The sequence below is a fragment of the Pelodiscus sinensis genome, chromosome 3, assembly GCF_049634645.1.
Source record: "Pelodiscus sinensis isolate JC-2024 chromosome 3, ASM4963464v1, whole genome shotgun sequence".
NCBI lineage: Eukaryota > Metazoa > Chordata > Testudines > Trionychidae > Pelodiscus > Pelodiscus sinensis.
The window spans coordinates 2,835,695-2,862,247 of NC_134713.1; the positions used below are offsets into that span (position 1 = coordinate 2,835,695).

At 48.4% G+C, this 26,553-nt stretch overlaps 1 protein-coding gene and 1 long non-coding RNA gene across 2 annotated transcripts in view; one reads left to right on the forward strand and one right to left on the reverse strand.

Annotated features, from left to right (window-relative positions):
- The window catches only part of LOC142827724 (uncharacterized), a 27,228-nt gene extending 5,804 nt beyond the window's left edge, over positions 1-21,424 (forward strand). The window contains exons 2-3 of the long non-coding RNA XR_012902430.1: positions 20,547-20,723; positions 20,814-21,424. This is a non-coding gene — a long non-coding RNA (uncharacterized LOC142827724). The remainder of the gene's footprint in view (positions 1-20,546; positions 20,724-20,813) is intronic.
- MTMR9 (myotubularin related protein 9) overlaps positions 8,850-26,553 on the reverse strand; it is a 35,997-nt gene continuing 18,293 nt past the window's right edge. The window contains exons 4-10 of the mRNA XM_006115820.3: positions 25,204-25,377; positions 22,141-22,358; positions 18,792-18,953; positions 14,859-15,000; positions 13,949-14,169; positions 9,988-10,139; positions 8,850-9,276 (exon numbers count right to left, since the gene is read on the reverse strand). Coding sequence (XP_006115882.1) covers positions 9,113-9,276; positions 9,988-10,139; positions 13,949-14,169; positions 14,859-15,000; positions 18,792-18,953; positions 22,141-22,358; positions 25,204-25,377 — 1,233 coding nt within the window. The 3' untranslated portion in view covers positions 8,850-9,112. The remainder of the gene's footprint in view (positions 9,277-9,987; positions 10,140-13,948; positions 14,170-14,858; positions 15,001-18,791; positions 18,954-22,140; positions 22,359-25,203; positions 25,378-26,553) is intronic.

Sequence of the window (26,553 nt, forward strand, 5' to 3'; positions counted from 1 at the left end):
GGGAAACAAGAAGACCTTTTATAAATACATTAAAAGCAAGAGGAAGACCAAGGACAGGGTAGGCCCACTGCTTAGCGAGGAGGGAGAAGCAGTAACAGGAAACTTGGAAATGGCGGAGATGCTCAATGACTTCTTTGTTTCGGTCTTCACCGAGAAGTCTGGAGGTGTGCCTAACGTAGTGAATACAAGCAGAGAGAGGGTAAGTTTAGAAGATAGGATACACAAAGAACAAGTTAAAAATCACTTAGGAAAGTTAGATGTCAGCAAGTCACCAGGTCCTGATGAAATGCATCCCAGGATACTCAAGGAGCTGATAGAGGAGGTATCTGAGCCTTTAGCTATGATCTTTGAAAAATCATGGCAGACAGGGGAGATTCCAGAAGACTGGAAAAGGGCAAATATTGTGCCCATCTATAAAAAGGGGAATAAGAACAACCCAGGAAACTATAGACCGGTCAGTTTAACGTCTGTCCCAGGGAAGATAATGGAGCAGGTAATTAAGGAAATCATATGCAAACACTTGGAAGGTAATAAAGTGATAGGGAATAGCCAGCATGGGTTTGTGAAGAACAAGTCATGCCAAACTAATCTGATAGCTTTCTTTGATAAGATAACGAGCCTTGTGGATAAGGGAGAAGCGGTGGATGTCATATACCTAGACTTTAGTAAGGCATTTGATACGGTCTCGCATGATATTCTTATTGATAAACTAGGCAAATATAACATAGATAGGGCCACGATAAGGTGGGTGCATAATTGGCTGGATAACCGTAGTCAGAGAGTTGTTGTTAACGGTTCTAAATCCTGCTGGAAAGGGATAACAAGTGGAGTTCCTCAAGGGTCTGTTTTGGGACCCATACTGTTCAATATCTTCATCAATGATGTAGATATTGGGATAGAGAGTACGCTTATTAAGTTTGCAGATGATACCAAACTGGGTGGGGTTGCGACTTCTTTGGAGGATAGGGACATAATTCAGAATGACCTTAGCAAGTTAGAGAAATGGTCGGAGGTAAACAGGATGAGGTTTAATAAGGAGAAATGCAAAGTGCTCCACTTAGGAAGGAACAATCAGTTCCATACATACAAGATGGGAAGCGACTGTCTAGGAAGGAGCATGGCGGAAAGGGATCTAGGGGTCATAGTGGACCACAAGTTGAATATGAGTCAACAGTGTGATGCTGTTGCAAAAAAAGCAAATATGATTCTAGGTTGTATCAACAGGTGTGTTGTAAGCAAAACTCGTGAAGTCATTCTGCCGCTCTACTCTGCACTAGTTAGGCCTCAGCTGGAGTACTGTGTCCAGTTCTGGGCGCCACATTTCAAGAAAGATGTGGAGAAATTGGAAAGGGTACAGAGAAGAGCGACAAGAATGATTAAAGGTTTAGAGAACATGACCTATGAAGCCAGGCTTCATGAACTGGGCTTGTTTAGTTTGGAAAAAAGAAGATTAAGGGGGGACATGATAGCGGCTTTCAAATATCTAAAAGGGTGTCACAAGGAGGAAGGAGAAAATTTGTTCCTCTTGGTTTCTGAGGACAGGACAAGGAGTAATGGGCTTAAAGTGCAGCAGGGGAGGTTTAGATTGGACATTAGGAAAAAATTCCTAACTGTCAGGGTGGTCAAATATTGGAATAAATTGCCAAGGGAGGTGGTGGAATCTCCCTCTCTGGAGATATTTAAGAACAGGTTAGATAGACATCTGTCAGGGATGGTGTAGACGGAGCTTGATCCTGCCTTGAGGGCGGGGGGCTGGACTCGATGACCTCTCGAGGTCCCTTCCAGTCCTATGATTCTATGATTCTACACCCCTAGGCCGTGCAAACCACAAAGCAGATGGAATTATTCGCAGGCAGATGGGGAGTGGTACATTGTACAGTCAACTTTTCCCGTTAGTTTCATTTCAGCAGTGAATTTCTGAAATGTCTCCCAATTCCTGCCATGTAGGAACCTTTGGAAAGAAACAGTTTCCCACTCCCCGTGAAATTACAAGTCAGGGGAAAATGGCTTAAAATTAGAAAATATGCCTGGGAGAAGACCTCTCCCATGTCCCCCAACCGCACTCCAGAAATTATTTTCCTGTTTCCAATGGATGTCCTTGTCCCAGCATGTCATGGATACTCAGCGGTTACTGCACATTTGAATGAACTACTTGTCAAATATCAAGGCAGAATATTTTCCCCTATGAGGGGACTAGCAGTTACACGCTTTCACCTTGGAGCTATTGCAGGGAATGTCTTACTGCATGTATGTACAGGTTGAACGTCTCGTGTTCGCCAACATCTGTGGTCTGGCATGATTTTAAGTTAGCCAGTTTTTCGCTTCGCATGGGTGTGGCCAAATCTGCCGCGGTCCCATAAAGTTTGTTTATAGCCACCAGGCCTGGCTCTCACTGTGCTGCTATTTAGCTCTAATCACCCCTAAATGTCTTCGAAGAGCCCAGTCAGCAGCAGCTTTGAGAACCACTATCTTAACACATGGGCTGCGTCTAGATAGGCAAGTTTTTCTGCAAAAGTAGCTGCTTTTGCGGAAAAACTTGCCCGCTGTCTACACTGGCCGCTTGAGTTTCTGCAAGAACATTGACGATCTCGTGTAAGATTGTCAGTGTTCTTGCGGAAATGCTCTGCTGCTCCCGTTCGGGCAAAAGCCCTCTTGCGCAAATGCTTTTGTGCAAGAGGGCCAGTGTAGACAGCGCGGTATTGTTTTGTGCAAAAAAGCCCCGATTGCGAAAATGGCGATCGGCGCTTTCTTGCTCAAAACTGCGTCTAGATTGGCACGGACGCTTTTCCGCAAAAAGTGCTTTTGTGCAAAAGCATCCACGTCGATCTAGACGCTCTTTCCCGCAAATGCTTTTAACGGAAAAACTTTTCCGTTAAAAGCATTTGTGGAAAATCATGCCAGTCTAGACGTAGCCATGTTGTTTGGCTAAGGGCTTCTGTGTCTATGTCAGGGGGAGGGAGGAGGAGAAATATCGTTGGCTTAAGCGCTCTGAAATGAGGCATTGTGTGTGTCTTCTCTTCCCTTAGACTAGTTGTACACCAATGTGACCGCTAGTTGCAACGGAGCCCCTTCTCATTGCCACTGGTGAGAGCAGAGAACCAGCGCTTAGTCATTCAAATGTATTATCCCCAACTAGCTAGCGAAAAGGGCAGATGCGAAGCAAGGTGAGAAAACAGAAGTCACCATATCTACAGTTCAGGAAGGTAATTGTATAACTGGCACCTCTACGCTGCAAGAAGGAACGGAGAAGGGAGGGCTGAGAGCTCTTCATATATCACAGCATTTGCATGCCAGCTGAAGGAAAAACTTCCAGGACCAGTGCATGTGATGAGCACACACACCTATGTTGAATGGACATGAGCAAGAACTACCCCATCAGAACCCCAATCCCCCAAAATGTAACTCTCTCTCAGGCTGGAATGTGTCTGTCTGTCTCTCCTTCTCGCCCACACACACACGATTTATGCTGATGAGAAACGACACGAGCATCATACTTGGAAGATTTATTTTCAAGTCTCAAAGGTTTTAATTCAGACAGTTTACAGGAAGTTCTCAACAAGTCTTTTTACGGCCATTCTGCATTGTAGTTTTCCAAACAGCTGAACAGAATTTCAGCCAATAGATTTCCCCCGTTTCATTTGCCTTGTGTGATATATTCTACGTAGGAGTGGCGGGGATTCTGTTCACAGACAGCGGACGTCTAACGTAATAGCTCACAATTCCCGTTACACAGTTCATTTTACATTAAGTTTGAGGCAAAAGCCAACTCTGATCAGAGATTCCAGCTTTCTGAACAGTACGCACTTGCTACTTAGCCCCTACTAGTTAACGGATACATCATGGAGAGTACGTTACAAACAGGGCTAGTCAATATCACACAGTTACAAAAAGGTAGACTTTCTAATATATAGACATTTTCCACTGTACAGGAACCTGTACATGATAGCACTTTGCAAGGCTAGAACAAGCATACATTACAGCTGCTGATCTGCTATACAGTGCAAATTATATTGTACGCAACATGGACAGCAGTGCACTTGAATAGATTGCCACATTCAAATGATACAATCAGAATATCCGTCTGTTGGAGGTACCTATTCCCTTTGTGATCACCGCGCGGTGCAAATTCATTCTAGTGGTGAAGGGCCACATGGAGTTTCTACGTTTCCTGGAGGTTTAGGAGTTCTAAGTCCAGGTTGTTAATTACATTTATAACTCTCTCGCTATACAGATAGGTCTGTACAAAAGAAAATAGAATCAGGTGTCTTGGCAACAGCACAAGGCACTGCCTGGCTGAAAAACCAAACTGGGTTATTACCACACGATGCTCACAGGTCAGGTCCAACCCGAAGGCAAGTGACGATCTGCTCCAAAGAGCACTTCACCTCTCCCCTGGGGAAAAGCAGGTATATGTACCTGGGCTCAGCATAGGCCATCCTGCCAAAGAAGATGTGTGCTGTCGGGGGCTGATCCTGTGAGGTATGGAGAACTCTGGGCCCTAATCCAGCATGCTCAGCGCCTTGCAGGATTGACTCTCCCTCCAACTCCTCCATTTAAAGGGAACGAGGAAGGTGTTTATTGGGGAAAAAATAATCATCTGCCTCCTTTCATTCTTTTTTCCTGCTGTGAACAAAGACGGACATAAAAAGGCCGAACCAACAGGAATAACAGAAGCCACCGGCGTTATGAACGATCCAAACGGAAGCTAAAACGAGGGAAACTCTTGTGGCATGGGGCAGAGGATGAAGTCCAGTAGCACAAAGTCAGGATGAAACACCAGCCTCTTGTGACATTTCTTGGCCTTTTGTTAGCGGTCACAGCTGGTTACCCCCTCTCTTCGGCTGCGTGCTGTTTAGACTGAACAGCCAGACATGTAAGCCCAAAAGTGGCTTTGCTGCTACTGTAGAGATCACTGCTACATTCGGAAGTTACAGAACCTTTAGGGATGTGTTTTACGGATGGTCTACTATGGAGCCGAATAATCTCCGCTGTGCCATCCCAAAAGGGATGGTAATTACAAGTCAGACTTGTGTAACCACAGTACCAAAAGTCTGAAATACTTGCTAGAAGTAGCATGAGAAGGCAGGTACACAGAACATGGTCAAGATTTTAAAGAGTAGCTACTGATGAGGGGGTGGGAGGGAGTGTCTCTCTCGGATACACGTGAAAGGGTCTTGACTTTGACAGCTGCACTCCGAATTCCTGAAACCCTTCGACATGTCACCAAATAGTTACCTGCGATCACCAGTCACTATTGGAAAAATCTTGCCTCTGCATATAACTGAAGTTTTAAGATCCAGAGTGCCCTCCCACGCCACCCCGTCAAAAACAATTCAGAACTGCTTAACGTTAGAATCTGAACATCTATCCCCAGAAAAATCATTGTAATGAAACAAGCACCATTAAACAGACCGTATGTATTTTGATCTTTTGTTACCCTAGGAGATTCAAAGCAGCCAAGCTAGTGTTTGCAATAAAACAAGACCATTCTGGGGCTAAATTTAGATCAGCCGAGGGCAGAATATTTTAGAAAAAGCATTTTTATAATAAAAAGGCAGTACAGTGATGTTTAGAGGTCACTCGCCATCAGGTAATATAGAAAACACATTCTTAATCAAGGATTTTAAATATTTAGAAGTCAGGAATTTCTGCAGCTTACACTCAAAGTAGTTAAGACTTCACCATTCAAATTAGTGATGTAATAGTGTAGTCGATTTCTGGTAACTGATTAACCAATAAGAGCAAAAGCTTATTGGTTAATGCTATAGACTACATGCATTTCCCCCGCCCCCTGCCACCAGGAAACTTAGCAGGCTGGCCAGCAGCCTGGCTCAGTCCTCGCTCGTGCCAGGTCTGAGACCTACCCCCACTGCGGTTCTGCATTTAGTGTATTAGGAGCCAGGTGGGCAGGTAGCCCGGCTCAGTCCCAGCTTGCACCCAGTCCGGGAGCTCAGACCCGACCCACCAGACAGAGGCTGCTACCACCCCGCGCTACTGCCTCTTTATCAGAGGCAGCAGCGTGGGGTGACAGGCCCCAGTCTGCAAGGGGAGCTGTTTTTTAAACTGGCTCCCTTTGTGGATCAGCTCCTGCCTGGCACCCCGAGCAGGGGACTCCTCGGGAGTGGTGCGCTGGCTGCCGGCCCCACCCCCTGGGACTATAGAATAGTCGAGTAACTGATGAGAATCCACGAGGTTAATGGACGATTCAATTAACCGATACTGAACATCCCGAATTCAAATGTGCCTGTTAGGCAAGTGATGTTTTTAATATGAGTCCATTCACTTTAAGAATAAAAATACTCTAAAATCATGCTTTCCAAAGTGGGAAACCTAGAATGTGCCACATTGGCCTAATTCTGCCTCTGGGAACAAAATTAGGTCAGTGAGAGACACTTAAACCTCCAGCCCCATTGTCACATCTCCTACACCAGGGGCGGGGATCAGGGACTGCTGACCCACAGAAAAATCAGTTGGGGGCAGCTCACACGTGAGAAGCAAAAGAAAAAAGCAAACCCCTCAGCGACAGGGCCCCCAACTGTGGGGGAGAAAGACACTCCCCACATTCCCCTCACACACAAGAGCCGGCGGGGGAGTTGGGGGGGGACAGGCTAGTACATGTTGTGTGCTCCAGCTCCATGGAGAATGGCGGGGGGAGAGGGGATAGAGCACAGGAACAGGCTCCCCCATACTGAAGGGGAGCCTTGAACCTCCAGGTAATCCGGAGCCCAGGTCTGGCCCCTGAGCCTTGGGCTCCCCACCCCGCCTTACACCTTTGCCTTGGCCAGTGGTTGTGTTTGGTTTATGTCTTGCAATGACTCTTAATGGACTTGGCGCCTTTTCCCAAACAGCCACCAGCTCCAAAGGGAACAGATTATACCTGACTGGGAAGATTTTTCCAACTGCGCCTCCCCATGACGGGGTAATTGTGTCGTAAAGTCACAAAACGGGAGGCGTTGGGAAGTGGTACGTTCCCTTCAGAGACTTGAAGTCCAGCGGAGACGAACGCGATTGGTTGCTATCCACTCAGTGTTCCTAGCCTGACGGGCCTAGCTGCCCCATTTGATGGCTCCTGCTTTCCACAGTCCAGCCAGGGATCTTAGGGGATGAAAGCAGCACAAAAGCAGGAAATGGTTCAACTATTCTTGCTCCAGCACTCAGTTAACAGAAGCCACCCAAAAGCCCGATTATGTCAAGTCGCGCTGTACGCAAACACTGCCATCTCCATGGCCGATCTGACTGAAAACAGCCTCCCTTGTGGCCGGGGAGCCGACAGCCTCCACGGCCGCTGGGCAAGGTGTGGGGGAGGAGGTTGCTCCACGCTCCTGGAAGGGGCAAAGCCTCGGATGGATGGGATGGAGCTCAGGCAGCCAGCCCCCGCAACACTGCGCCCACCCCTCACCTCCCACAGTTGCCTTGCGGGGATTTAAAGGGCCTGGAGCTCTGGGTGCCACAGTAGCAGCAGAAGCAGCCAGGAGACTCAGGCCCCCTTGAATCACTGGGCCCCATGGCAAATGCCCCCTTTACCCTCCCCCCGTGGTCAGCAGGCCTGCTCACGGCCAACGCACAGACGCTCCTGGGCTCCGCAGCGAGCAATGCACAGGACTTCCTGCAATAAAGGCTACGGGGGCGGATAAAGCTGCCTGCAGCTGCCTCTTAGCCAGGGGCTGGATCCGAGCATCATCCTATCCCATCGCCATCAACAAAGAAGTCTCTTGGGAAGGACTAATCGCCAACATGCCATACGAGCATGTTCAGCCAGCCGGGCCCACACCCCAGGTTATTAGGCTCCTCCCCGCCTGATCACTCCGTTCTAGAGCACTGAGCTAGTGAGCGAGAGAGAAGAAGGATCCCTGTCGGCTGAAGATCAGCCCTCCACATCCCTTAGGGGGACGAATCGTTCCACAGCCACATGGAACTAAGCAGAGCTTTCTAGGTAAGTCAAGGGTCAAAGCTCGGCCTGGAGTATCTTTTCAAAAGGGGGACAAAGTGAAAAAAGTGTTGACGAAAGCACAAACTAGCCACGGAAATCCACCCTTTTTACCCGGAGAACTGGCCGTGTCCAGCAAGTTTTAGCAGCTATTCGTTTTAATCGATTCATTTCTAAGGCGTGGCTGGCTCACTGTCCGCCTTTTGCCAAAGCAGATAGAAGGCCTAGAAGACGCACACACGACAACACCACAGCTTGAGCCATGCGGGTGGTTTCCGAAGGACCCAGGAGGAAATTTTGCACCTTAGCACCACAAGGAGTCAGCGCAACCCTTTCCAAAAGGCCAGTGCGGTCAGAATTCCCAAAGGCAGTGCTCTGGCTACCAGCTCAATCCCCCACACGGGGTGCTGTCTGCCAGATCTTTTTCTATCCCGTCGGGAAACTGAGCAGGTCAGAGTTTGCTGTCCCTTCAGAGCTACTTGTCCATGAGATACCCAGAGATAATGCAACTGAGTGTCAAGGCAAAAAGCCTCCCAGAGCAGTCCTTGCTCCGCTGCATACAGACTTCTGTATTCAAGTAGCCCAGACTAGCCAAAGCCAGTTCAAGTGTACAGGTCTCATATCATCGGAAATTGTAGGCAGTTCATCCCTCTTCTGGATAAAAGAGACGCTGAATGTATGAAACGCAACATCAAAACCAAAGCCAAAACAAGCATCACTAAGCACACAGCTGCCTTAGCTAGTCTCAAACGGTACCTTCCACAAAAGATGCCTTCACCAACCCCTCAACAACACATTGAATTCTTTGACACATAAACGGCGAGCGGTCAAGAAAGATCCCAAGCTTAAGCCTGAAGCATCTATCTCCTGACCCACCCTGGTCATCTCCACCACGTCTGACACAGGTAAGAGACAAAGCATATGCGGAGACTACACAATTTATTCAAGGCAGCAACTGTCAAGAGAGAACACTATGCTGAATTGTGCACATCCCCTGTAAACAACAAAACCAGAGACCCCCCCAAACAGAAGGGATGGAGCTAGTGTAACGTGAAGGTTTTAGCAGTGAAGGGCGGAGGATCAATTGCACCAGAGGGTTCTGCAACACATGCACATTCTCTGCAAAGTCTTTAGTGTAACGGTGAGTTGAGAGGAAAAACCTGGTACCCAGAGCCCTGCAGGATCTCAGGAGCTCTCCTGCATTCCGTCATCTGTTTCCAGTTCTGCCAACTGCCTCCTCAGCGCATTGACTTTTGCCTGAAGTTCCTTGTTGTATTCGATGATGTTGTTCATTTCTTCGTAGGCTTCATCCAGAAACTTGGAGGACCTACTCCAACGGAGAAAGACACCTAAAGCCCCAAAGAGAGGGGGAAAGTAAGAGTGGGTTAGTGTTCCCAGGAGGCAACAGCTCCTTAGAGAAGAGGCACACCCTGCTTGAAAAATGCAGTGTGACATTAAGGACTTTCCTAAACAATGCTTGGAAATACAGACCACCACAACGGCTTCACTAGTTCTTTCTTTTAAAAAGTCAGTGGTTCGAGACATTAAAGTCCTTGGCTTTTCATGGGACCTGAACTGACCGATCAATCTTCAGTCTTCCATTTGGACCTATTCCATGGCTCTAGTTTAGCGCCAGAGTAAATCTTGGATGGGACCAGAGATTCGCTCGTAAGATACATGCATGGAGGGGTTTGTGCAGACAGAGGGCTAACTCATGACTCAAGCCCCGGGAATGCGCGGGGAGCATAAGGGAAAAGGAGATGGAGCAGCCGCCTTAGAAATAAGTAAGGAAGGAACAAATTCGTTTCACTAATTGTCCCAAAAGGCTCAGTGGGCTGCCCTTGATAAGAGCTTACATAAGGCCTGCAGTGCCGAACAGTGGTACGAGGTGACACCATACCTCTGGGCTGCGGGAGTAGCGCTTGTAATGGATTTCAATGGGAGCGGAACCATGCCCTGAGATGTCAAGCCATAGGCATGGAATCAGAGCAGGTTGAATGGAGAAGTAGGACAATTTCCATTTCCCCAAAAATGCACCACTCAAAGGAAGCCCGATTTACCTTCCCAAAGCTGCAGGCTCTGGGGTGCGACAGATGGCCAGATGACGAGGCTGTTGGCCTCAAATAGCGGATTCTTGAATTTGCTCAGTTCCTGCGGCCGATTCACCCAAGACCACAGGGACATAGTCTTCTGGGGCAGCTTCAGCTTACACCTGGAACAGACAGATACTATTACTGAATTGTCCTTTTTTCTTCAAAACCCCACAATCTCCTTTGTCTAAATCAGCCAGGTCCCTGGGACCTAAAATATCTGCAAGTCGTCCACATGCTGTGAATGCCAAGGGACCCGGTTAACTTAGCTCGTTAATGGAGTAAGATCTAGGACAGAGTAAGGGTATTTGCAGGCCAAGTTACTTCATTTGGTAGGGACAATTTCATTTCACTCCAAACTGAAAGAACTGGGATTGTTTAGTCTGGAAAAGGGAAGACAGAGGGGATAAGAGAGCGGTTTCCAAGTATCTAAAAGGGTGTTACAAGGAGGAGGGAGAAAAACTGTTCTCCTTGGCCTCTGAGGACAGGACAAGAAGTGATGGGCTTAAACTGCAGCAAGGGAGGTTTAGGTTGGACATTAGGAAAAACTTCCTGCCTGTCAGGGTGGTGAAACATTGGAATAAGTTGCCCAGGGAGGTTGTGGAATCTCCATCTCTGGAGATATTTAGGAGCAGGTTGATTTAGATGGTGCTTGGTCCTGCCGTGAGGGCAGGGGACTGGACCCGATGCCCTCTCGAGGTCCCTTCCAGTCCTAGTGCGCTAGGATTCCAAGAGGGCAGAGACGAGAGCTCATTTTGGAAGGCAGGGAGAACGCAGTCAATTTCACTTCTGGACAACCCATCTCCACAGGCACGTTTAGAAAGAGAGCGGAGACTCTGCTGTTTGCAGCCGAGAAGGAGGAACCGCGGTGGGGGGGCGCCTACAGATTCTGTATCAAAGCACAAGTTTCGGTGGAAGTGGAAGCGAGGTTACAACTTTAGCTGTACAGAGGGTCCCCCTTGTGGCGGGATGCTCCAAAGCACAGGCTGTCTGTCAGGCTGGTCCCTGCCAAACCACCAGCGGGAATCCAAGCGTACAGTGTGTGATCCTGTCCTGGCTTGGGCCAATTTGCACGCCAAAGACTGTAAGTCACAGCGGCTGACTACATCTCCAGTGCTCAGACTGAAGAGTGAGCCAGTGGTTCGGGCAGCGGCCTAGGACTTGGGAGAGCTGGGCCCCTTAGGCCTGGATGCACTGGAGTTGACAGGCGCTGTGATTCTCAGTGTCCTAGAAGAGCGGTTCCCAACCGCCGGGCTGCGCTGCTGGGCCTCGGTGGCTCTGGGGGCTGGGATACACCACCCAGCGCCTCCCCTCCCGCACAGCTGTTGGGAGAGGTGTGTCCGGCCCCGCCTCACAGCCAATCAGCACTGGGCAGGGGCAGGGTCTCGTCCCAGCCATGGAAGAGCGCTTTCTGCATGATGGGGGGGCTTCACGTGGCCCTTCCGCCACTGTGGCCGGGGGGAGACCCCGCCTCTACTCAATGCTGGTTGGCTGAGAGGTGGGGCAGGACACGCCTCTCTCAACAGCTGCGGCAGGAGGGGAGGTGCTGGGCGCTGTCCCCCAGTCCTGACCCCAGAATCACTGCGACGCAGGCAGCAGCCCGGAGCTAGGTAAGGGGGGCAGGGCAGGCACTGGGGATTCCAGGGGCAGGGCTAGTGCTGGGGGGCTCTGGAGGCTGAGCTAGTGGGAGGACTATGGGGGCAGGGCTGGCACTGGGGGAAGCTCGGGGGGGGGGGTTGGGTGCAGTGGGGCTCTGGAAACAGGAGGCTGGTACTGGGGGGGGGTCTAGTTGTGGGGGGCTCTAAGGTGCAGGGGCCTGGCACTGAGGTATTTGGGATGGGGAGCTGGCACTGGGGGGGTTGGGTGCAGGGAACTCTGGGGTCAGTGGCTGACGCTGGGGTGTGATGGAGGGGTTGGGGCTGGCACTGGGGGTTCTGGAGGCTGGTCATTTGGTGGACCGGTAATGTTTTATCTGCATATTCATCATTTGCATAATGAATATGCGAATATCAAATAAAATGTCACTGACCCACCAGAAGTTTGTGAATGGGTTTGCCAGCCCTGGTATTACAAAGGCTGGGAACCACGGTCCTAGATCCACCTTTCCGATGCAATTCACAAAGCCGGGCTCCTACACACCGACTGGGCTAGACAGGCACCTGTGACTGCGCTTCCCAAAAGCCTGGTGATCCGTCTCTGGGGCGGAGAGACTGGCTCCTGGGGAAGCACGGTTACTGCCTGACTACAGGGCCGGTCCCATGCTACTCTCCCACCGTCACTGCAGGCGTGGGAGGAGGGAGGGGGATAAGAGCACACACAAGCATGAAAATGACCCTTCAGCCTAGTGGTTAGAGCACTTGTGGGGACCCAGGATCCAGTCCCCCCAACTCCAATGACTATTGATCCCCAGCATGAGAACTGCTAAAGCAGCGACCTGAGCGGGGTCCCATACGCCAGCGCTTAGGGCACCTACCCGAGGGCAGCAAATCCTTAGTCAAAACCCTTCTCCCAGCAGGCAGAGGGGGCTTGAACCCGCCGTTTCCTGCCACTGCCCAGAGGAGTGAACTAAGTAAACCAGTCACTGGGTGAAATGCTACGACGGCTGCCCCATCCCCGCGCCTGAGGCCAATAGGCCTCCTCTGTGCCCCGCCCGTGACCTAGGTGGCTGAATGCCTGGCTTGGGAACTGCTCTGGAGCATAAGCAAGAGCCAGGCATCGGGACTTCTCGAGCAAGGCAGCACACACCAGCCCACAGGCAGAAACAAAGGCGGCAAAGGAATTTTAGTGCAAAAAAGTAGGCGCCAAGTAGGTTTAGGCACCCAAAGCGTTTGGGAGGAGTTCTGTGCTTTGCAGCAGGGTCTAGAACAAACATAGGCCTTGGTGTCTCAGGACCTCAGTTCTCCATCTGTAAAATGGGGAGAACAGTCTGGAGATACCTCACCTGGGGTCATCAAGGAAACCAATGACAGATTGTGTACTGCTCCCGTGCCATACTAATAGGAGCCAGCAAAGTACCACAGACAGAACGCCCATTTATTTGAAAAGAAGATGACTGAAACAGCTGTATCTTCATAAATCAAGGCTAAGTCTTTCAACACCAAGGGTACGTCTAAACTACATGGCTCCGTCGACGGAGCCACGTAGATTTGTTTGTTCGGCAAAGGGAAATGAAGCTGCGATTTAAATAATTGCGGCTTCATTTAAATTTAAATGGCTGCTGCGCTGAGCCGACAAACAGCTGATCAGCTGTTTGTCGGCTCAGCGCACTAGTCTGGAAGCTCCCCTGCCAACATAAAAGCCCTTTATCGACCTCCTCGGTAAACGTCATCCTACAAGGCATAACGGGGAGGTCGATAAAGGGCTTTCAGGTCGGCGCGGGAGCATCCAGACTAGCGCGCTGAGCCGATAAACAGCTGATCAGCTGTTTGTCGGCTCAGTGCGGCAGCCATTTAAATTTAAATGAAGCCGCGATTATTTAAATCGCGGCTTCATTTCCCGTTGCCGAACAAACAAATCTACATGGCTCCGTCGACGGAGCCATGTAGTTTAGACACACCCCAAGAGACAAACAGAGCCAGTCTCTCTTTCAACCCAACAGAACATCTTGAAGGGGACATGGCCTGATCTCCAGGAAAGGGGATTCCAAAGAGGATGAAGAGAGGCTCGTCTCAGTGACGGCAGAACGAGGAGCCATGGTCTCAAGTGACAATAGGGGAGGGCTAGGCTGGATATTAAGAAAAACTATTTCCCTAGCACTGGGCTGGGTTCCCTAGGGAGGGGGTGGAATCTCCATCCCTAGAGGTGTTTAAATCCCGGATGGACAAAGCCCTGGCTGGGATGATTGAGTTGGGTTGGTCCTGTTTTGGGCAGGGGGCTGGACTTGATGCCTCCTGAAGTCTCTGCCCGCCCTGGGATTCTCTAATCCACCAACCTTTCATTTTCGTTGTTGCCCAGAAACGTGCCGAACTGGGAGGCGTAGGCGTGTTCAAAGAGCAGGATGAGGAACTGGTCGTTGAACTCAAAAGAGCAGGGGAACTGGCGCAGGATCTGCCACACGCAGTCCAAGAAGAGAAAAAACACGGGGGACTCCCATTTCTGCTTGCTGTTGGAGTATGCCGACTGAGCGCAGCGCTGCTGAAACGGGTGACCGGCCTAGACGCGAGAAACAAAGCGCAACAGGTGCTATAAAAAGGGCGTGTTGCAGGAGGGGAAGCAAAATAATTCTGCAAAGCTATTTCGACCTGTGACCGCCTCCCGCTCCATCACATTAATACCAAGTTTCACGCTAACAGCCGGGACGTGCCAGCGACAAAGCAGCTGTGGCGATACCAGAGCTTTGAACGTCACGTCACATTTCATCAGACTTCAGGAATAATCACGGAGGACAATTTAGCAGGGTGTGAAATGACCCATCCTGCTAGAAGCAAGGCCTGGCTGAGAACACGAGCCGCGATGAACGGCGAGGAGCAGAAGAATGTTACATTTAGAAATGCAGTGGTATCCTTGACACGGGAGAGGGTGCTGAAAGCCTCACGCTATTGAGAGCACAAAACTGACAGCTCTCGGAGCCAATGGGGAAGGAGGGCTGGCACGTAACACCCCACTGACAGAAAGCCAAAGAGAAGCAGCTACTTTGGCGCCCTGGATATCAATACATCCAACCGGTGTGTCTGTGCGACAGGGACTGTGGTTTATAAAGTTGATACAATGTTCCGCACAATGGGGTCCAGCGCATCTGAGGTCTTAGGCGCTCTCACAATACACATAGTTGAACAACAACTTGCGAGTGCCGCAATGTCAAGATATCTCCACACCCGCTCTCCCTGAACAGCGTGTCTTACCTGTAACCACTCTCTCTCAACAAGAGCCTCAAAGCCCCGTATGGTCCTGCACCTTGGATCCAAGATGATCTGAGCCAAAGACGTAATCTGGAGTGTAGAATCGGTTCCTTCCGTCCCGTGGACTAACACGGACGCGCCTTCCCTGAGAAAAAATTCAAGAGGGCAGGAATAGACGCACAAATATGCACGAGCCAGGTAAATCTCAGTACACATCAGCCTAACTGCTACGGGCCTAGACCGCATTAGGTGCCTTACAAGCCCTCAACCATCCCTTCTTTCCCACTTAGACTCTATCAACGTGACGGGGAAAAAGGATCAGGGTGCTCTTTCCTGCCCCAGATCACAGTCACCTACGCTCCATGTCATTGAAGGATTTAGTAAGTTCTGGCTCTGCCCTTTGGGAATCCAGAGTACTTGTCACCAGTGCTTTTTTTGTGACGGTGTGGCCCTGAACAGTGTACAGTCACCTATTTTCAGCTCTTAAAGGGGTAGCGATTGCATTTTGGCCCTCAGTGTGGGGGTTTTTTTTTTTTTTTTTTTTTTTGCTCAACAGGTTTTTTTGCTCAACAAGTTTGAGCCTGGAGTACCAGCACCTTTTTTCTTACAAAAAAAAAAAGCACTGTTTGTCACACCCACAAGTTGAAAAGGTCTCCCTGGACCTGTCCACTTAGGATCCAATCTATTAAATTGACAGTATCCAAGGACTGATCTCAACTCCATTAGAAATGAAAATAAAAAACTCAATAATAATGATGTGGATTTCACCTTTCCCCATACTGACTGGGTACATGTCACCTTAGGACAGGATGCAGAGATAAAGATTTTTGACACCTTAAATTACTGTTTTTTGGAGCAGCTGGTTTTGGCTCTCACAAGGGGAGAGGCGATTTTTGATTTAGTCCTCAGGGGAGTGCAGGATCTGGTCCAAGAGGTGAATATGAACCACTTGGAAATAGTGACTACATGAAATGTAACATCTCTGTCCACAGCAGCCCAACACTGTGGCACTTCATTTCAGAAAGGGGAACTACACAAAAATGAGGAGGCTAGTTAAATAGAAAGTAAAATGTACAGTTCCAAAAATGAAATCCCTGCGAGTTGCATGGAAACTTTTTAAAGACACCATAATAGAGGCTCAACTTAAATGTATACCCCAAATAAAACACACACACACACACACACACACACACACACACACACACACACACACACACACACACACACAACCAAAAAAGAGCCACCGTGGCTTAACAACCAAGTAAAAGAAGCAGTGAGGGATAAAAAGGCATTGTTAAAAAAATGGAAATTAAATCCTAGTGAGGAGCATAGAAAGGAGCATAAACTCTAGCAAATGAAAAGCAGAAATACAATTAAAAAGACCACAAACACTTGAAGAATGGCTCCCCTAAAAATCAAAAAGAAATAGCCATTATTTTTAAAAACCATGAGAAGCGGGAAGCCTGTTAAACAGCTAGCGGGGCCACTGGACAATCGAGATGCTAAAGGAGCACTCATGCCAATAAGGACATTGCAGAGAAACTAAATTAATTCTTTGCATCAGTCTTCACAGCTGCTGAGGAGAGGGAGATTCCCAAACCTGAGCCATTCTTTTTAGGTGACAAATCTGAGGAACTGTCCCAGATTGAGGTGTCATTAGAGGAGGTTTTGGAGTAAACTGATAAACTAAATAGTAACAAATCACCAGGACCAGATGGCATTCACTCAAGAGGTCCGAAAGAACTCAAATGAGAAATTTTGTAACCTATCTTTTAAATCAGCTTCTGTAACAAATGACTGGAGGACAGCTAATGTGATGACAATTTTTAAAAAGGGTTCTAGAGGTGATCCTGGCAATTACAGGCTGGTAAATTTAACTTACCAGACAAATTAGTTGAAACTATAGTAAAGAATAAAATTATCAGACACACAAATTAACATAATTTGTTGGGGGAAGTCAACATGATTTCTGTAAAGGGGTATTCTGTAAAGGCCTTACTAATCTGCTAGATAAACTTCAACAACAAACAACAGCAGCAGCAGCAGCAGTCTGGTAGTACTTTAAAGACTAACATAACATGTAGAAGGTATCATGAACTTTTGTGGGTACACTTCTTCAGATGACCAGTACAGACTAATTCGGCTACCCCCTGAAGCTTTTAATCTACTAGAGTTCTTTGAGGGGGGGTCAACAAACATGTGGACAAGGGGGATCCAGTGGATGTAGTGTACTTAGATTTCTAGAAAGCCTTTGACAAGGTCATCACCAAAGGCTCTTAAGTAAAGTAAGTAAAGGATAAGAGGGAAGGTCCTTTCATGGACTGATAACTGGTTGAAAGACAGGAAACAAAGGGCAGGAATAAATGGTAAATTTTCAGAATAGAGAGAAGTAACTAGTGGTATCTCGCAGGGGTTGGAACTGGAACCACTTCTATTCAACACAAAGCTTCTTAAACTGTGGAAAAGACACCAAAAGAAATGATGGAAGCCCCATTGTGTTAGTCATTTAAAATTAGACTGGGTACTTTGGAGTAGCTCAATGGAAAGGATGTTCACAGAGTATGTACAAGCACGATCGAAACAGGATCAAGTCTGGCTGCCTTATAATACATTTCATAAAATCGTAGAATGCTAGAACTGGAAGGGACCTCAAGAGGTCACCGAGTCCAGTCCCCTGCCCTCATAGCAGGACGCAGTACTGTCTAGATCACCCCTGACAGGTGTCTGTCCAACCTGCTCTAAAATATCTCCAGTGATAGAGATTCCACAACTGCCCCAGGCATTTATTCCAATGTGTAACCACCCTGACAGTTAGAAAGGTTTTCCTAATGTCCAACCTAAACCTCCCTTGGTGCAGTTTAAGCCCATTGCTTCTTGTCCTGTCCTCAGAGGCTAAGGAGAACAATTTGTCTTCCTTCTCTTTGTGACACTTTTTTAGATACCTGAAAACCGCTATCGTGACCTCTCAGTCTTCTCCTGGAGACTCACGCTACAAGTTCAGCTGTGTAAACTCTAGTTTAACTTTTTTTTATTGGTGATCTAGGTTAAGCCAGACAAAACATTAGATGATGTAGGAGGTAGGGATGTTAAGGACTAGTCGACTGTCCGATTAGTCAACTATCCGATAAGCATTTGCTTATCGATTTCCTTCCCCCTGCTACTTCTATCAGATAGAGGCAGCAAAGGGAGGAGAAGAGGGGGTACTTCAAAGCAGCAGCGCTGCACAGCTGAGCCCAGGATCAGCTGTGCAGTGCTGCCTAGCATGGAGCCCAGGGTCAGCTGGGGACTCTCCAGCTGATCCCAGGCTCCAGCATGGCATTTCCGTGAAACCCGGGATCAGCTGGGGAGTCCCCAGCTGACCCTGGGTTCTGGGGAAATGCTGCACGGAACCCGTTCCCCAGCTGACCCTGGCTCTGAGTCCCCTGCTGACCCCGGGCTTCATGCTGTGCTGCTGCTTTGAAATGCACGAGAGCCCCTGCTAGAGACTCTTGTACATTTCAAAGCTGGCATGCTGCATGCAGTTCGGAGTGAGCGGGACTTCCCACCGGCCCCGGGGCTGCATGGGAAGTTACGCATTCCTCCCAGTGTGGGCTCCTGTACATTTCAAAGGAGGAATGCGGAAGTGCCCATCGACTAGTTGAATAGTTGATGGAGTTCCATCCATTACTCAACTAGTCAATTAACCGTTACCTAATATCCTTAGTAGGAAGCTTCATGACCCAATGTTTCTCACTAATTGTTCTGATTCTTCACTCCTGCTAGTATTAATAGAAACTAGACATGGCCTATTTGAAAGCTGTTGCTTAACGGTGGTGATGAAATGGGAAGAAGCAAGGAAGTGCGGTGCAGTAAAACACTGTAGCTTCCTCCCAAAAGAACAGCAACATTTCACAAGCAGCACTGCAGATAACGACCAAGAACTGGGATGGGCTTTACCTGTCAATGCACTGCGCAGCCAGACAAGCCGCAGTTAGTATCTCTTTGATGTGAGTCAGCCAGTTAGAAGCTTCCAGTTTACTTAGCCAGCGGTCCATGTTGTGCGACTGATCGTTGCAAGCTTCCACGAGTTTGATGAGACTTTCTTGCAGAATGTTATACCTTTGGGGAAAGCAAAGGTTACGGAGCTCATAATAGTACTGAGGCTGTTAGACCATGCTCACACACCCACAAGATCGCCAATCAAAACACAGATCTAATGCTTCAAGGAATGTTATGGCACAAAGCACAACTTTAATAAAGGGATCATCTCTTATTCAACACATCTGTTCTTATTGTGACGGAGTCACATTTTAGCATCATGGGAAAATAAACAGTGCTTAAACCGCTGCAATGCTGCGCCTTAAGAGGCATGTTCCATGCTGACATTTCCTGATTAAATAAACTTACTTTACCTGCATCCTATGTACTTTCTGTTACATGCACTGACCCTGCTAAGTACATTTTTACTCCGTTTCATTCCATGACTGAATCAATATCGGTAAGAAAAAGCTGGATTGCCATCTGGCACAAACTGCAACACACTGGCTCGCCAAGTTCCAGTTGCAAAATCTTTACTATGGATGCTACAGAAGACTGAGTGGCACAACCAAAAACAAGTCTTCATTTGTAAATTGAACAGATGGGATCTGGAGACCTTCGTGACAAATAAAGACCCCATGCTGCCCTTGTAACAGTCACTTTCAGACTACAACCACCTTTTAAGGAAAACAAAGGATAAAGCTGCTAGGATAAAGCTACTGCAGCCTCTCCCTGCACCAGCTAACACCTGTATCCCGGAGCTCCTTGTAAGCTGAGTGCTTGGATAGCCACCCAAGAGAGATTCAGGTGCTGCCCAGCTGATTAGCAGAGCATCCACAGCTGGCAGTGTGTGTGTTTCTATTGAGGGTGCACATCTGCATTTGCCTTGGTGCACATAAAATTTATTCCACTCATGGATGGAAAAAAATTTAGAGGGAACATTGCTCTATAATCCTGGCACCAGTGCAAATTGGGGAAGGGAGAGCAGCTCTGATATGCCTGCTCTCCACTGGTGTAGGATACATTAAGAACCCTATGCCAGCTGTGTGACTCTCAGCATCTGAGAGGTCTTGTGTCTCACTGAGTCTGAGAATGGGGGAACCACAGCCAGCTCTCTGCTACACGAAGCAGAGCTCCAGCACAGCTGAGAATCTTGCTCCTGGTGTTTCTCATCAGGGGAAGCGGACACTTGACACAGGTAGGGGAGCCTGGACTACCCTGCCGTGATGATAAATGGGGATGTCTGCCTTTAACACTGTGGATCACTAAAAAGCAAAACCCAGGCCTGTCTCAAGTCCGATGCACACAGCATGCAGGCATGGTTTGGAGGGAGAAGCTGAGAGAGGCAGGAATGTTTTGAACAACTATGCAGATTAAGCATGGTACGGGAGACCACGTCAAGAACACATGACAAGGTACTGGTACTTCTGTTTCTGATAAGCAAAAATCACTGATACAGCCATACAACTGTCAACTACGCACAGAGCAGCAACATCCTGAGTGACAGGATGGACTCCAAATCGTACATTTTACTATCCTGCATGTTGGGTAAACATTTCTGAGGCAGGTTATGATACTCTGTGAAGAACCCCATATCTAAATGTCAAGTCTAGAACTGGCACACAAATACAGTACATGATGGTTTATCCCCCCTTCTCTCCCCTCCCTGCTTAGGCCATCGGAGGAAGGTCACCCTGGAGCTAAGGACCTAGGATGAGAGACAGGACATGACACATTCAATGGTGATCGGCAGGGCTCGATGATCGCGGCAAAAACTACTCGCCAGCCCCGCACTGCGCATGCGCAAACCGCCGGTGAACAGGGCGACCGGCTGAAATCGACTCGCTACGGGTGAGTAGCTAGGCGGATTTGTCGAGCCCTGGTGATGACAATTGCACATTTGTTCCTAAGTACTCCTAATGTCTTCGTTTTAATCCCCAGATGCATCACCAATGGATCACATCTGTGCAGAGATACCTTCCTGAAGCTGACAGACACATTGCCACTTAACACATAATTGACAATTGATGTCGGTTTTATTTAAATAGTTGTATAACTAAATAGAAGGTATTCTGTAATCTATGGGTGGAAAACTCTACGTAACCTTTAGATTATTGCTCTCCTTTTGCCTCACAATTAGCACCAATCCAGGAGGGCTGGGATCCCCCCCCATCACTTCATCCGCCCATTAAGCATCAGAGGGTACATCTAGACTACAGGGTTTTGTCGACAGAAGTTTTGTCGACAGATACTGTCGACAAAGCTTCTGTCGACAAAGAGCGTGTAGACTGCATCCAGTTCTGTTGACAAAGCAAGCCGCTTTGTCGACATAACAGTGTGGACGCAAAGGACAGTGTAGATGCAATAACGCCTTCTATCAACAGAACTCTGTCAACAAAAGGCATTATTCCTCGTAGAATGAGGTTTACATACATCGACAAAACTGCTGAGTTTTGTCGACATTATGTTGACATAACTCAAAGGCAGTGTGGACGCAGGTATAGTTTTGTCGATAAAAGTCCACTTTTGTTGACAAAACCCTGTAGTCTAGACACACCCCTATATAATTAGTTGTAACCTATTGTCTGGCAGTGTTCACCAAACCTAACAAACGAAGTGACACTCCACCAGTGCTGTGTGTTAATAAACCCTTCTGCTTGCTTCATACATGGTGTCCGGAGTCTGTTCCAACACTACACAAATAGGGCATTTTACGTATCCTACACAAAGCAATCAATTGGGAAATATTATTAGAACGACCAAGTCTCGCTGCGCTCTAAAATGGGCTTAGTGAGAACAATCGATGGGAGGGAATGGGCAGGATTGACCCACAAGTCCTGTTCGATGTTACTAGAAGTAGGCAGACCCTTCACACTGGTGGTCCAGTGTGTGGTGTTCCATTGCATGGGAAGAAAAGGAACCACGACTTCTTGCTAGTAGTGTAGGCAGCATAGAGCTTCTATTAATTGCTTTTGCATTGCTTTGTGCTGTATTAATTGCTTTAGAATGTTATAGTATTTAAGGTTTAAATTGTATAGTAATTGTTTTTAAGGCTTGTAAAACTTAACCGTATTAACTGCTTAAAGCTTGCACTAGATAAGAAAGTGGTGCAGTCGCCCTGGAATGTCCTGGTTTTCCTTGGACCTAAAAAGAAATCGAACCACACGACACCAGCACAGCCAATCCGCAAGTTCGAGAAAGCCCAGTCCCTCGAGACGGTCGGAAAGTGGCAACATGACCCCCGATGGCCACCCCGCCCTTCACCTACCTCTCGATAGACTTGTGAATCCGCCTCCACTGAGGATACTGAACTTCCTGTTCAAAGCCGCCACCCTTGGCTCTGGCCTGCTGAGCAACGTTCAGGGAGCGGGTATCAATGATGTAGCCCCGCTTGCCGGCCCTCAGGGTGGCATTAATAAGTGCTGAGTCTTCCTTACACCGTCTCCCATTGGTACCTGTGAGGGGCTGGCTACTCCGCATCATTGCCTAGGGAACAAAAAGAATCAGAAACCGGGAGACTCATTGTCTAGTCCAGGCCCCTGCCAGTGGCCCATTATAAGGAGCAACCCATTTGCTAGTGCTTCTGCCAGGTTAGTCCTGCACGCTGCTCCTGCTCTCCTTTGACAGCCACATGCCTGCAGCAACGATAACGGCCCACCTCAGCCTTCAAACGCCTCTTCCATCCAAGTCAAAACCGCTCGGGGAGTTCCTCCATGGACTTGCCCCAGGCTGGCTCAGGCTTCTCTGCTCTGTCCTTCCCACTCCCTCATCCTCTCAGCTTTCACCTGGACCATCTGGCTGCTGAAATGGCCAAAGAGCTCAACGCGGCAGAGACGGCCATCTGAAAACACCTGCCCATCACTCTACCTTTCCTCCCATTCCAGCTGCAATGCTGGTTTCCTCTTTGCACCCTTCACTTCCTTCCCATCTCTTTAGCGGCCCTCACATCGACCACTAGATTCAAACGATTTCTAACTTTTAAAAAATGATTATTCTGCAGGCTCCTTGGCGGGAGCAAGATCCTTGCACAGCTTCCTCAGCGGTCATTTCATGAGTCCCCCCCCCCGCCCTTTCACAGCCTCTACTGCCAGAATCCTGCTGAAGCATCTTAACTGGGCAGACAGCTGAAGGCGGGTTTTATTTTTAGCCTCTACCCAAGAGTGGTTCTGAAAAATTGTAGTCTGCGATGGGATACAAACATGTTCCTTGGGCAGATTTACTCGGTGGCTCTGGAACGACCAATAAACCACAGCTCCACAATAGTTTAAGATACGAAAAATTTCACAGATGCTAAAGCTATTGTGCAACACTAGTGCAAGTGGCCACTGAAAGCATGAAGGTGATGAGCCAAGCATGCCCATAGAGCAGGGAATAACAGTTCTCACAAAGTACAACAGAAGGGGACACACGCACACGCACACAGAGAGTTAATGACCGAATTCCAAGACTGAGCAAAAACGGAAATACTTATACAGGATCAGCCCAGAGCTTGTTCAACCCAACACCGTGCATGAAGTACTCAATTAAAGGAATCATCGAATAATCTGTCTACTGGGTGAATTTCTTTGTAATCTTTCCAGCAACCATGCAGCACACTTCAAACATCCTCACCCAGGAACCCACGCCTGCAATGAACCCTGGTGCCAACTCTGTCCACATATCTATACAAGTGACATCACCACAGGACCTGCCCACATAAGCCACCAAATCAGAGGCTCACAACGGCACATCCACCAATGTGATCTATGCCATCAAGTGCCAGCAATGCCCCTCTGCCATACACACTGACCAAACTGGGCAGTCTCTGCGACAAAGGATGAATGGACACAGATCAGATATTCAAAATGGTCACACACAGAAACCTGCTGGGGAACACATTAACTTGTCTGGGCACTCACTACTGGATCTAAAGGGGGCTATTCTCTTGCCAAACAATGTCAGGAATCAACTAGAAAGAATCTGTGGAAATGGCCTTCATATGCAAATCTGATACTCTCTGGCATGGCCTGAACAGAGACATGAACTGGATGGGCCATTATATTCAACACCCAAATGATATCAAAAGCTAAGTATCAGGCACTTAAGGTATGTCTAGATTACATGCCTCTGCCGGCAGAGGCATGTAAATTAGACTACCTGACATAGTCAGTGAAGCGAGGATTTAAATATCCCGTTTCATTAAAATAAAAATGGCCGCCGCGCCGTGCCAGCTCAGCTGATCGTCGGCACAACGCGGCAGTCAAGACGTGGATTGGTTGACAAGGAAAGCCTTTGCCGACCGATCCCTTATGCCTCGTGAAATAGCACAGCGGCCATTTTTATTTTAATGAAGCGGAGGGATATTTAAATTCCCGCTTCATTGACTGTCGGGTAGTCTAATTTACATGCCTCTGCCGGCAGAGGCATGTAGTCTAGACATACCCTTAGAACCTACTCTATTAGCCTCATTTAGCACAGACACTTTAATTGACAGGTTTTTCCCTCTCTCCCCTCCCCCTCTCCCCTCTTTTTCTGCTTTATAATTCAACCTCTGTGCCTATTGCTCCATATTTGTCAGCTGAAGAAGTGGGTTGTGCCCAGGAAAACTCATGACACTATTTATATATTTTGGTTAGTCTCTAAGATGCTACAGGACCACTGTTGTTTTTTAAGTTATTTTATTTACAGACTAACACGGCTACCCCGAGACCTTGTCATCACAAGCTGCTAGTGGCAGGCTCAGAGCGGGGTCAGTGTTTCAGATTCTGACAACTCAAAAAGTGAAGAGGGTTGAGGAGACAGCAAAAGAATTTGCTGCTTGTTAAAGGCCTGGAGAGCAGAGTCCTCTGCTCATTCGCAGACTAGGTGCGGTGTAGGCAGAAGTGATGCCAGCTTCACTCACCCACTGCTGTCACGTCCCTCAGTCATGACCCAGATGGACCGCATCTCAGGGTGACAGGGTAATGAGTCACTGAGGGGCATGTGGTCCACAGCCAATCGAGAGAGGCAGCCCAACCGGTGCCAGCCATACAGGTGGGCGAGCAGGAGGACACCTCTGTGCCGGGAGCTAACTCATTTCCTATCCATGACTGAGCATGTGCCAACGAATCTGTCAGTTGCTACCACTCGAGGTTGGTAGCCCCATATTCCAACACCGACAGCTGCTTACGGTCCCGTTTTAATATAAATGACTAGGGAAAAAAGGGTCCTAGAACAAACTGGGGGAGTTGCACTGAAAGTCTTCAGGAGAACGTCATTTTTCAACAAACAGGGCAAAAGAGTTCGGAAGAGACCCTTAGATTCTTGTCCAGCCCTGAAAACCAGGTGCCCAAAGCAACCAGACAAGACATACCATCCCGTTCTTCTTATGGTAATAGCTGAGGACGGGGAAGCGGCCCCCGTGGCGAAACGTCGCGACTCTCCGAAGAGCCTCGTCGTCAATCGATTTGGGGACAGTGACAGCGGGCGGGTAGGAGGGGCAGACCGAGAAATCCTTGTTGACGTAGCTCAGGCGCCATTCGTTCGTCTGGAAAAGATGCAAGTGAACGTTGCGTCATAACGGAAAACAAATGCGGCTGTTTCAGAAGGGAACACTGGAAAGTCAGGACATTCTACATTAAAGTTAAATCTACAAAAAAAAAGTTGTAAAATACCACCTGAGAATACATACACGGTCTTAGATTTTGGTTTGTCCCCTGTGCCTCATGGGAGTGTCAACGTGTAGTTGAGTACGTGATAAATCTTGTCGGCTACACACATTCTCCCCCCGGCCCTTGCTCCCTCACAGACCTACTCCCGCCTGTCACCCCACACTGCTGCCTCTGATACAGAGGCAGCAGCATGAGGTGGCCGGGGGGCTCGGAGCGCATTGGTGGCTAGCCCCGCCCCCGCACCAGGGACGATCAAATCGTCGTTTAACCACTAGAAGTTCATGGGGTTATGTGACTATTCAATTACACACCAACATCCCTAGTGCCTCACCCAAAATCAGGAGACAATTTCCTCCCTCCCCCCAACTATGCATCTGCACTAACGAGCACATCCTTTAACCAGGCAAGCCGGTGCTGCCAAAAATCGAGGTCTGCTTTTTTGTGTGTTATTAGCCTCTCTGTAGCAAGCACAGTAGCAGAGTTCCTGGCAGATGCAGCCATCTTTAATCCCATACAAAGGGGATCAAACGTGAACTCACCAGGACATAAGGAAGTAAGGGACTAGTCAACTACCTGATAAGCAAATGCTTATCGGGTAGTTGAGTGGGAACTCAACTAGTCCCTCTCCACCCCTTGCTGTCTCTATCAGAGAGAGGCAGCAAGGGGTGGGAAACTCGATCCAGTTCCCTCCCTCCTTCCCCCCAGCACCATCTCCGGAGGAGCAGCGGAGGTAGAGGGCAGCAGGGAAACAGCGCGGGTGGCTCCTGCACAATTGAAAGGGAGAAGCAGAGGGATAGCAAGCACCCCCCTTATGGGCTAGTCGACAGAATGTTGATTAATCGAAATTTAACATCCCTACTGGGACAAGTGACTCATTACAAGTCCGCAAAGCGCCTAATGCCAAGGGGCCTTGATCTAGGCCTCCGGTTAATACTAACACAAAGAGCATCAACAATTCCCCCACCACGACCACCCGCAACAACAACAGGGGGAGGTTTTAGCAAGTTTCCCAGTGAAAACCAAGCCAAGGCATCTATGGTCCAGCTGCTTTA